Source organism: Monodelphis domestica, chromosome X (genome assembly GCF_027887165.1).
Source record: "Monodelphis domestica isolate mMonDom1 chromosome X, mMonDom1.pri, whole genome shotgun sequence".
Lineage (NCBI taxonomy): Eukaryota > Metazoa > Chordata > Mammalia > Didelphimorphia > Didelphidae > Monodelphis > Monodelphis domestica.
In genome coordinates, this window is record NC_077235.1 from 19,175,920 (window position 1) to 19,188,812 (window position 12,893).

Here is a 12,893-nt window from a genome sequence, read left to right on the forward strand (position 1 = left end):
AAATAATTTCTGATGTGGGAAGGTGGAGGGGGGTGCAGCTGAATAGCTCAGTGGATTGAGAGCCAGACCTAGAGATGGGAAGTCCTAGGTTTGAATCTTGCCTCAGATACTCCCTAGCTGCGTAACCCTGGTCAAGTCACTTAACCCCCATTGCCTAGCTCTTACTGCTCTTCTGCCTTACAACCAATTCCCAGTATTGATTCTAAGGCAGTAGGTAAAAGTTTTGAAAAGAAAAAAAAAATTACTGACATGTGCTTTTATTTGGGTGTTTTGGTTTTATATGAGTATTATCTTATAGCAATGACCTGTATAGAATTATGTTATGCATAATAATACATATTTAACCCTGATTAAATTATCATCTCTGGAAGGAGGGAAAGGAGGAGAGAGATAATTTGGATACATTTGAGGAAATGTATGTTGAAAATGATTATTACATGGAATTGGGAAAATAAAATACTAAAAATACAAACAAAACCGGAGTGAGGTTAAAAGCCACATTACTAGAGTTAACAAAAGACTGGGAAAGACTTGGAATTCATAGGCCAAGGTGGTGGGGAGTGGACCTCTGGTTCTTCAAATTAAATTGTCTACTTTTAAAATCAGTCCTTTTGTTTCTGGGAACTAGTTAAAACAGATTCATTGTCAATTCAGTGATTTTGCGACCTTTGTTTTGACACTGGCAAATTAAGTGGATTATCTGAAAATAATGTGGTCACTACATAAGTAAATATTTTTGTTGGTGACCTCATTTTCTGTCATGTCCTCATATAGTTTCCTCGTGTATAAAATGGGGTTAATGATAGCACCATACTCAGGATTGTTGTGAGGATCAAATGAAACAAGACTTTTAAAATGTTTATCAATCTTAAAAGTGTTACATAAACATTAACCATTGTTATTCTTAAAGTGATGTTGCTGTTCAACCATTTCTGATTCTTTGTGACTCCATTTGAGGTTTTCTTGCTGTTTCCTTCTCCAAATCATTTTACAGATGATGAAACTGAGGCAAACAAGGTTAAATTAATTGTCCAGGGTTACACAGCTAGTGTCTGAGACTATATTTGAACTCAGGTCTTCCTGACTCCAGACCCAGCCTCTATGTACTGAGCCATCTTGCTGTCCACATGAGTATAATGGAATGTTATATAATAAAGAAATTATGGACACGAGGAATTCAGAGATACAAGAGATTTGTATAGACTGATGATATACAAAGATTAAGAAGAGCCAAAAGAACATTATCCTCACTTATTATACTAATGTAAAGTTTTTACTTTACATTAAACCAATAAAAGAAAGCCAAACCTTTGATTAATTATAATAATGGTCAGTCTGTTCTGTTCCAGTGATCTACCTTTCTGTTTCTTAACTGCTACCAAATAGTTTGGACAATTAATGCCTTATAATACAGTTTAAAATCTGCTATGGTTGGATGTTCTTCCTTTACATTTTTTTTTCTGTTAATTCACTTGATATTCTTGATATTTTGTTCTTCCAAATGAATTTTATTTTCATGTTTTCTAGTTAAATAATATAACTTTTTGGTAATTTATTTGAGACGGCATTGATATATTAGGTAGAATCGTCATTTTAATTATATTGGCTCTGCCTAGCCATGATTAATTAATATTTCTCCAATTATTTAAGTCTGACTTTATTTGTTTAAAGAGCGTTTTATTATTATGAATGTGTTCTGGCAGGTGTACTCCAAGGTATTTTATTCTATCTGTCTGTGGCCATTTTAAATGAAGTAGCTTTTTGTGTGTATGGGAGTGTGTGTATGTACTATATAATTGGATGTTAGTTTTTTAAAAATTGTTTTTAACCCTGACCTTCTGTCTTAGAATCACTATTCCTGGCAGAAGAGCAGTAAGGGGGTCAGTGACTTCTCTGGGATCACACAGTTAGGAAGTGTCTGAGGCAAGATTCGACCTGGTGCTCTATAATGTCATAACTTTCTGTCTTTTCTCCAAGGACTTTCTTAGCAATATATAAAAATGCTTATGATTTATGTGGGTTTATTTTCTATCCTGCTACTTTGCTAAAATGATTGATAATTTCAACTAACTTTTTGAATGAATCTCTAGACTTTTCCACATATAACATCATATCATCCATAAAAAGAGATTTACTTTTGCTATTTTCTATTTTTTTGCTCATTTTTTTCTCTTATTGTTTGAATAATAATAATCGGGTTTGTAGCGCATGCGTGTCCTCCTGATAGAACCAATGAAGCGGCCGAGGGGGTGGGACAAGCTGGGAACTACTCCGGAAGTGGAGGGAGGAGGTGATGATGGCGCCCAGTTCGAAGACTGGTCGCAAAAGCCAGGCAGGGGGCAGTGGAGGCGGGGGCGGTGGTGGCCAGGGCGGTAATCCGGCCAGAACTCAGAGGCGGGGCCATGTTATAAAGCAGCTAGAGCAAGCCCGGCTTAATGGGCAGCTTTCTTCACGGCTTTTTCGTAAACTGCCACCTCGCGTGTGCGTTTCCTTGAGGAGCATAGTGGATGAGGATTACCTCAGTGCCGGCCACATCTTCCTGGGCTTTTCCAAATGTGGCCGTTATGTCTTTTCGTATACTAATAGCAGTGGCGATGATGACTTCTTCTACATCTACCACCTGTATTGGTGGGAATTCAACATCCACAGCAAGCTAAAGCTGGTGAGGCAGGTAAGGCTCTTCCAAGAAGAAGAGATTTATAGTGACTTGTATCTGACTGTGTGTGAGTGGCCCAGCGACGCTAACAAAATCATAGTCTTTGGTTCTAATACCCAGTCAACCAGTGGGCTCCTTATGAACATGATGATGACCAATGAAGAGAACCAGCGGGACATTTATGTTAGCACGGTGGCCACGCCCCCTGGTGACCTTTGCCTTAGCTGCCAAGACGCCAGGCTTGCCCACTTTGGAGACCCTAGTGTTCACTGCCTGAAGCACGGGTTCATGCTGCACACCAAGTACCAGGTGGTCTACCCCTTCCCCACTTTCCAGCCAGCTTTCCAGCTCAAAAAGGACCAGGTGGCGTTGCTCAACACCAGTTACTCCCTGGTGGCATGTGCATTCACTGTCTGCTCAGCAGGTGATGACAGTTTTCACCAAATCCTTTATGATGGAAGCACCCAAACTCCATCCCCACCTGACTTGTCTGGGTCCTTCAGTCAAGCAGAGCCCCTGGTGTCCAGAGGATCTTGCTCAGGGGTCAGCTCCCTTAGCCCCCTAGAGCCTTCAGCAGCTGTGGCCAAAGCTGAGGAATTTGAGGTTGACATTTCCTGGGGGGCCAGGGAAGCAGAGGGTGGCATTGTGCAGGAGGCACAACAGCCCCCCTGCCTGGAGGTGCAAAAGCCCCCCTGCCTGGAGGTGCAACAGCCCCCCTGTCTGGAGGTGCAACAGCCTCCCTGCCTGGAAGTGCAACAGTACCCCTGTCTGGAGGTGCAACAGCCCCCCTGCCTGGAGGTGCAACAGCCCCCCTGCCTGGAGGTGCAACAGCCCCCCTGCCTGGAGGTGCAACAGCCCCCCTGCCTGGAGGTGCAACAGCCCCCCTGCCTGGAGGTGCATCAGCCCCCCTGCCTGGAGGTGCATCAGCCCCCCTGCCTGGAGGTGCAACAGCCCCCCTGCCTGGAGGTGCAACAGCCCCCCTGCCTGGAGGTGCAACAGCCCCCCTGCCTGGAGATGCAACAGCCCCCCTGCCTGGAGATGCAACAGCCCCCCTGCCTGGAGATGCAACAGCCCCCCTGCCTGGAGATGCAACAGCCCCCCTGCCTGGAGATGCAACAGCCCCCCTGCCTGGAGATGCAACAGCCCCCCTGCCTGGAGATGCAACAGCCTCCCTGCCTGGAGATGCAACAGCCCCCCTGCCTGGAGATGCAACAGCCCCCCTGCCTGGAGATGCAACAGCCCCCCTGCCTGGAGATGCAACAGCCTCTCTGCCTGGAGGCACAGCAGCCCCCCTGCCTGGAGGCTTCTGAGAGCCCTGGTAGCCAGGCTTCTGAGGCCCTGCCCTTGGATGAGGAATCTGAATCTCAGGACAGTCCTATTGAAACAGTGCCCCCAGTTGTGGAGCCAGATTATATCAACTACACTAAACTCCACTATGTGCTGGAACCTGGGAACTGGGCTGAACCAGAGGATGAGATGGAAGATGACAAGATCTCCCTTCCGTTTGTGGTGACTGATCTCCAGGGGAGGAATCTGCGTCCTATGAGAGACCCGCCAATTTGCCAAGGCCAGTACCTGACAGTGGAGCAGCTCATATTGGACTTTGAGTATGTCATTAATGAAGTTATCCGAAACGATGCCAGTTGGAGCCAGCAGTTTGACTCATTCAGTGACTATGACATTGTCATTTTGCAGGTCTGTCCTGAAACCAACAAGGTTCTCATCAACATTGGCCTGCTGCTCCTGGCCTTCCCTTCCCCTGGTGGGGAGGCCCAGCACCGACCAAAGCCCTATCATACCAGCTTAAAGGTGTCCTGGGACCTAAATACAAGCATCTTTGTTACCGTCAGTGTGGATGATCTCACTGAGGTTCAAGGGCAAACCAGTAGCAGCATCTGGAGCTCCTATCGAAAGAACTGTGCGGATTTGATGATGAAGTGGCTTGTGCCTGAGAGTGATAAACATTATGTTAATAGGATAACCAATGAGGCACAACTCAAAGGCAACACTGTGAAAGCCCTGGCTGACAAAGAAAGGTACACATGGATTGTTCTATAATGAGCCTAGGGGTGATGGCATCCACTGCTCTGGACACTGATCACAATACTGCCTCTTCATTTTGAGTTGGATTTTGTTGTTACTTGAGGACTCAATATATATATATATGTATATATGTATATATATATATATTTATTTAAATATTTATTTATTTACTTAAATATTTATTTTAGTTTCATGTAAAATTTTTGACAGTTTTTTTCTGAAATTTTATGATTCATATTTTCCCTCTTCTTCCCTTCCCCCACTTTCATGGAGGCAGTAAATAATTTGATATAGGTTTTACCAGTGTTTTTGTGCAATACATATTTTTATATTGTACTTTGGGGATTTTTGTTTCTTTCATTCTTTCCCCTAATGTTAGGTTGGAAGGTATTGGTAGGGAGGGAAGACTTGACTCTGGAAGGCCTTCCTTTTGCCTCTTTGGAAGGTAAAGGAAGTTGAGAAGAGAGGTAAGACCTCTCAGATTAGATTCCCTGAAACTCAGATACCTTTTATTTATGCCTCTTTAAGTAGGGGCAGGGGAATTAAGTGGCCAGGGTTACCTAAGCTGCTGAGGTTATTATCAAAGAGAGTGTTATCATTCCCAGACACAGGGAAAAGAACAAAGAGAAGCTTCAAGAGATTCAGCTTCTCCCCATCCCCCCACCTGCCCTTTAAGCTTGGGCCTTTGGTTTCATGTGTGTTCTAAAAGTTTTCTTGAATGCCAATTCCTTGGTTATATTGTATTAACTGACCCCCACCCAGTGCTTTCCCCCCATTCATGTAGTAAATGTTTTAGCTTCTTGAAAAAAAAAATGAAAAAAGAAACAAAAAAAATCCAGGACAGTTGTACAACAAAATATAGAACCAAGTTTTGGGGATTTGGGGATTTTTATTTGGTAAAAATTGTTGAGATAATCAAAATTAGTATGGCAGAGACTATTCATTAAGATAATATCAAAATGGATATATGATCTAGACATAAAAGGTGATGTGAGCAAATTAGAGCAAATAACATACTACTCATCAGATTTATGTATAGGAGAGGAAGCTATGAGTAACTAAGATGGAAAGCATTGTGAGGTATAAAATGGATAATTTTGATTACATTGAATGAAAAAGTTTCTATTCAAGTAAAAATAATGTAGCCAAGATTGGAATGAAAGCAGAAAATTGGGGGGAAATTTATAGACAACTTCTTGGATAGAGGTCCCTATCTATACAAAGAAATTTGTCAAATGTATAAGAATAAGAGCCATCCCCCAATTGATAAATAGGAAAAAGATATGAACAGACCATTTTTGGATGAACTAATTAAAGTCATATATAAGGAAATGAAAAATGTTCTAAATCATTACAAATTAGAGAAATACAAGTCAAAACAATTCTGGGATAACAGCTCATACCTGCCAGATTGACTAAAATGATATATTTATATAATATACTTAAATGAATATATATACTTAAGCAAAAATAAATTAGAGGATTGGAAATAATTGAATGTGGTCTTTCAATTGTGTCTTGAAGGTAATTATTCTCTGAGGCAGAGGTGAGAGTATATTCTAGACACTAGAGATGCACAGACAAATGACACGGACGAGGGTGATGGAGTTTCATGTATAAGGTACAGATAGAAAGCCTATTTGGCTGGTTTATATTATATAGAGTGTGAGAAGATGGGTATTGCATATCGAGGCCACAAAGACAGGTTGAGGTCAAACTGTAAAGTGCTCTAAATACCAAGGAAAATGTTTCTATTTTATCCTAGTGGCAATAGGGAGCCACTTTTGTTGTTTAAATAGAGGAGTGATGTAGTTAGATATGCGTTTGAGGAAAATCACTTCTATGAAATATCCAATAGGCACTTGGTGATACAGGACTAAGACTCAAGAGAAGGACTGAGACTGGATAGATAGCTCTAATAGTCATTTGTATGGAGTAACTAAACCCATGAAATCTGATGAGGTCAACAAGATAGTGTAGAAAATGAAGAGGACTTAGGATATCATCTCAAGTTATACTTAAAATTAACAGACTGGATATGTACAATGAACCAGAAAAGGAGACTGAAGAGTGAGTGTTTAGACAGTTTGGAGGAGAATCAGAAGAAAAGTGTCATGAAAACCCAGAGTGGAGAGGATGAGTGTAATAGTATAAAATGCAATAGATTAGTCAAATAAGATGAGAACTGAAAAAAAAAACCCTTGAGATTTGGCACTTAAATCACCAGCAACTTTAGAAAGAAGTACAAACAGTTTAGTGACAAGTTCAGAAGCCCATTTGCAAAGGGTTGAGAAGTAAATGAAAGATGTGGAAGGTTAGGAAATGAATGTAGATTCACGTTTTCTCTTAATTTGAGAATGAGAGGCAAACTGTAGGATAGTACCTTCTGAAAACAATGTGGCCAATGAATACTTCTCAAGATAGAAGAGACTTGGCATGTTTGAAGGTGGTGGGGGGAAACTAGTGGATAGGGGAAGATTGAAGACTATTTGTGAGAGAGTTTGAGGGCATAGTCCAGTGAAGTAGATGAGAGTGGGTGTACAGAAAAATTAACCTTGGGACTGAGAAAAGCAATTATCAGAGAGTAGTGGAAAGGAGATTAGTGGGGAAGTTAATATATTTTTGAGGGGAGAGGACTTAGAGATTTTGCTTCACAATATTAAATTCAAAGGATTACTTAGCAAAATATCCAGCTCTATTTTCAAGGCTTACATATTCAGTTGTGACACATAATGAAAGTCTCTCCTAGAATTAGACAGGTTCTGAACCTGAATTTCCCTGAGGTATCTGAGATTTACTAGTTCAGCTACTAATCACAGGGTTAACAAATGAGATTCAGGTGAAAATTTATGATAACTTTCAACTTTGTTCAAAACCCAAGTTGGAAATGTTCATGAAATGAGAACAAAATTATGAGGGATATTTGTATGCACATACCACAAAACAAGATTTAATCAGATCCCCACGATATAAAGGTAAGTTCTTAACTTGCATTCCAGTGACCTAACTAGATGATGTGAACAAATTAATCAAGCAAATCTTGATTAAATAGATGGGTCTTGCATTTAAATATGAAGGCCAGAATATGGGGGTGTTATTCAACACTAAGAAACAAAATTGGACATTCCACAGAAAAAAAAAAACAGGAATGTATCACTGGAGATGGAAGTCAAAATATCCCCAAAAGAGTCCCCAGTATAGTGTGCTGGACAGGCAGTCATTTAGTATCTGCTTGAAGAACTCCAGCGAGAAGGAAAAGTCACTTGTGAACACAGGCTTTACTGGTCTATGACAATTTTAAAGGTAAAAATATTTTCATACATCTGACCGTTATTCTCTTCTTTGGAACTTTGATCTGCTGTTTGTGGTTTTACCTCCTAGAGCCAAAAGGAACAAATCTAATACATCTGCCACATGACTTTTAAGTAAGTTAAGACATCTATCATGGACCATTCTGAGCCTCTTCTTCAGATTAAATATCCTTAGTCACTTAAAATTCTCATCATATAACATGGTTCCCAGTCCCTTCATCACTCTATTTTGGAGACTTTTCAGCTTCTTTAAGTCTTTATGAGCTAAAGTATGCAGAGCTGAATCCAAGTTTTTGGGGTAGCCTCATTTGGGCAGAATAGATTAAAATGATCACTTCCTTGTTCCTGGATGCTGACTTTAATAATAATTCAGCCTATGATCTGATTAGCCATTTTGGCTGCCACATCTCACTGCTGACTAATATTGATTTTTTAGTCTGTTAAAACTCCCAAATCTTTTTCAGGCCTACTTCTAAGCATACCTCCTTCATCTTTAATTCATGCTTGATTTTTGAACACAAGTGAACATTAGTATATTCATGCCTAATTCATTTTGTCTTATTAGATTCAGCCTGGTAGACTATCTTGATCTTTTTAGATCTCAGCTGCCTATCATTTACTTCCTTCTCTCTCCCTCCTAGCATTGTAGCATTTTTCACATTTGATAAAAATATTATTTATTCTTCCATCCAAATCTTTGATTGATGTTTTATCATTTGTTCTTCTAGATGAACGTTGTTATAGTTTTTTTCAAATCCTATAAAAAAGTTTTTTAGTAGTTTGATAGGTATGGTATGGAATAACTAGATTAATTTGGTTAGAATTGTCATTATTATTAGCTCATCCTACCCATAAGTAATTAATGTTTTTTTTCAATTATTTCGATCTAGTTTTAATTCTGTGAAAAGTATTTTGTAGTTGTGTTCATATAGTTCCTATGTGGGTCTTGGCAGAAAGATTTCTAAATATTTTATATTGTCTAGGGTGATTTAAAATGGAATTTCTCTTTATAACTCCTGCTACTGAGTTTTGTTGGAAATATATAGAAATGCTGATGATTTCTGTGGATTTAACTTGAACCCTGCAACTTTGCTAAAGTTGTTAATTATTTACAATAGCCTTTTATTTGATTTTCTGGGATTCTTTAAGTATATCATCATATCATCTGCAGAGTGATAGTTTAGTTTCCTCATTGCCTACATTAATCTCTTCAATTTCTTTTTCTTCTCTCATTGCTATCTCTAGCATTTCTAGAGCAATATAAAATAATAGAGGTAATAATGGGCATCCTTGCTTTATTCCTGATCTTATTGGGAAGGCTTCTAAGTTGTCTCCATTGCAGATGATACTTGCTGATGGTCTTAAATATATACTATTCATTATTTCCCTTGATATTCTTGATCTTTTGTTCTTCCAAATGAATTGTTATATTTTTTTCTAATTCAGTAATAAAGTTCCTTGGTAACTTGATAGATATGGCACTGAATAAGTAAATTAATTTAGGTAGGATTGTCATTTTTATTATGTTAGCTCATCCTACCCATGAGAAATTAATGTTTTTCCAATTGCTTACATCTAGTTTTAATTGTGTGGAAAGTATTTTGTAGTTGTGTTCATATAATTCCTGTGTTTGTCTTGGCAGATAGATTCCTAAGTATTTTTTGTTGTCCAGAGTGATTTTAAATGGAGTTTTTCTTTCTAACTCTTGCTGCTGAGATGTGTTGGGGATATATAGAAATCCTGATGATTTATATGGGTTTATTTTGTATCCTACAACTTTGCTAAAATGGTTGATTATTTCCACTAGCTTTTTAGTTGATTCTTTAGGATTCTTTAAGTAGACCATCATCTACAAAGAGTGATAACTTGGTCTCCTCATTGCCTATTTTAATGTCTTCAATTTCTTTTTCTTCCCTAATTACTACTGCTACTACTAGTGTTTCTAGTACAATGTTAAATAATGTAGGTGATAAAAGGCATCCTCTTAGACCATAGTCAATAATCCCCATGATCACTTGCTGGAGTCTTTTTGCTAGTATTTTATTTAAGATTTTTGCTAGTATTTTAAGCATTTAAGATTTTTGCATCTATTTTCATTAAGGACATTGGTCTATATGTTTCTTTCTTTGTTTTTAGTCTGCCTGGCTTTGGGATCACTACCATATTTGTATCATAAAAGGAATTTGGTAGAACCCCTTCTTTGCTTATTTTGTCAAATAGTTTGTATAGTCTTGGGATTAATTGTTCTTTAAATGTTTGATAGAATTCACTTGTGAATCCATCTGGCCCTGGGGATTTTTTTCTGAGGGAGTTCTCTGATGGTTTAATTTCTTTTTCTGATATGGGATTATTTAAGTATTCTTTTTCTTCTGTTAATCTAGGCAATTTATATTTTTGTAAATATTTATCCATTTCATCTAGATTGATGTATTTATTGTCATGTAATTGGGCAAAATAGTTTTTTAATAATTGCCTTAATTTCCTCTTCATTAGAGGTGAGGTCTCCCTTTTCATCTTTGATACTGTTAATTTGGTTTTCTTCTTTCATTTTTTATTAGATTAACCAGTACTTTGTCTATTTTTTGTTTTTTTTTTCAAAGTACAAGCTTCTAGTTTTATTTATTAATTCAATAGTTCTTTCACATTCTATTTTATTAATTTCTCCTTTAATTTTTAGGATTTCTAATTTAGTTTTATCTGGGGGTTTTTAATTTGTTCTCTTTCTAGTTTTTTTTTTTTAATTTGCATGCCCAGTTCATTGTCTTCTGTCCTTTGTGATTCGTTAATATATGCACTAAGGGATATAAATTTTCCCAAGTACTACTTTGATTGCATCCCATAGATTTTAATATGATGTCTTCTCATTGTCTTTCTCTTTAATGAAATTATTAAATGTTTCTATAATTTGTTTTTTAAACAACCAATTTTTGAGAAAAATATTATTTAATTTCCATTTAATTTTTGATTTGCCGCTCCATGTTCCTTTATTAATTATTATTTTTATTGCATTAAGATCTAAAAAGTTAGTATTTATTATTTCTGCTCTTTTGCACTTGTTTGACATGTTTTTATGCCCTAGTACATGGCTAATCTTTGTTAATGTACCATGTTCTGCTGAATTCTGAATTCTGTGAATTCTTTTTTGTTCCTATTTATTTATCTCCACATACCTATTAACTCTAATTTTTCCAAGATTTCATTCACATCTCTAACCTCTTTCTTATTTTTTTTTTGATTTATCTATATCTTATGGAGGAAGGTTCAGATCCCCCACTAGAATAGTTTTACTATCTAGTTTCTCCTTAAGTTCCAATAGTTTCTCCTTTAGAAATTTGGATGCGATGCCATTTGGTGCATACATGTTGAGTACCAATATTTCCTCATTGAATATATTGCCCTTTATCAGGATGTAATTACCTTCCTTATCTCTTTTAATCAGATCTATTTTTACTTTGGCTTTGTCAAATATCATGATTGAGACTCTTGCCTTCTTTGTCACAGTTGATTCCCAATAGATTGTTCTTCAGCCTCTTACCTTTAACCTGTGTGTTTCTACCTGCCTCATGTGTGTTTCTCATAGACACTGAATGGTAGGATTTTGATTTCTAGTTCACTCTGCTCTTTAGTTCGGTTTTATGGATTAGTTCATCCCATTCACATTCAGTTATGATTACCACCTGTGTATTCCCCATCATTTTGATTTCCTTTCCTAGTCCTGCCCTTCCTTCTTTCACTATTTCCTTCTACACCAGTGTTTTGCTTTCAATCCGTCCCCCTAATCCCCATCAGTGACCTAATTTCTTAAGGACTTTGCTTGACATGTACTAAGTGGAATTTCCTAGATATAAGAAAGAGATGTAAAAACAAATGTCAGAGTTTCTTGTATGGTGTAGGTTTAAGTTGCATTGAAGGTGTGTTATCAGCACTGACTTTTGTTCCATTGATCTGTTTTGTCAAAATATGTTCTACATGATCACAAATTGCCTGGATATAAGATGTGGACTCAAATAATATTTACTTGTATCCAAGACACTAGAAAGCTATATTTTAGGGTCAATGATATTTCTCTAACTTCTTTTCACATTTATGGATGTCACTCTTTCAAAACCCATCATCCTCTTCCATACATCCCTTCTTCATAGTAGTTGAAATCATTTTCACTGAAGCTTCTATAGCCTCACCCATACTACCATTACCCAGAGGCATTTACCATAGTGGTAGCTAGCTGGCCAAGATGTATTAGGCAAATGCACTATATTTAGTGGTCAGGGTTATGATAGTAATTAAAATTGCCTTAATCAAGAAAGATCTGAATTAGAATCTAGTGGCGGATCTATTGGAGAATTCTTTCTTACACAGTTCCTTCATTCACAATCCATACTGAACTTGACAACTATGTTATGCTTTAATTGGGTGGTGTCTAAACTTCCCTGTTTAGTCTTGCTGATTTAAGATATCTGATTTTAAAGCTTAAAGTCATAATTGACAGTAGCTTCTTTGCATAGTTTCCTTGAAAAAATGTTTAAGCTTAGATAGGGCATTGAAGTGAAAATAGGTCTGAACTGGCAATAAGGAGACTTGACTTTCATTCATGGTTCTACTACTAACTAGCAGTGTGACCTTTGATAAATTGTTTCTTCTCTTTGAGACTCAATTTTTCCTTTGTAAAATGATGGTAACATTGTACTACCTGTTTCATAAGTTATTGTGAGGAACACATTTTATAAATATCTGTAAACATCTTTAAAATGTCATCATCATCATCGTTGTCTATATATCTGTTGTAACCTGATGAATCTCCATTTTAATGTGACATCACACATGACATACTGGTAATCCAGGGTTATCAAAGGTTCTAGCAGTGGAGTCAAAGCTCTGGTAAA

At 37.6% G+C, this 12,893-nt stretch overlaps 2 protein-coding genes across 2 annotated transcripts in view; both read left to right on the plus strand.

Moving 5' to 3' along the window:
• LOC107650348 (WD repeat-containing protein 82-like) overlaps positions 1-12,893 on the plus strand; it is a 229,783-nt gene that overhangs the window by 80,028 nt on the left and 136,862 nt on the right. The gene's annotated exons all lie outside the window — the stretch shown is intronic.
• Positions 2,103-4,811, plus strand: LOC100013839 (DDB1- and CUL4-associated factor 15-like). The gene is made up of 2 exons (XM_056809483.1): positions 2,103-3,358; positions 3,983-4,811. Exons 1-2 carry the CDS (start codon positions 2,294-2,296, stop codon positions 4,712-4,714), a joined length of 1,797 nt encoding a protein of 598 aa, XP_056665461.1. The 5' UTR covers positions 2,103-2,293; the 3' UTR covers positions 4,715-4,811.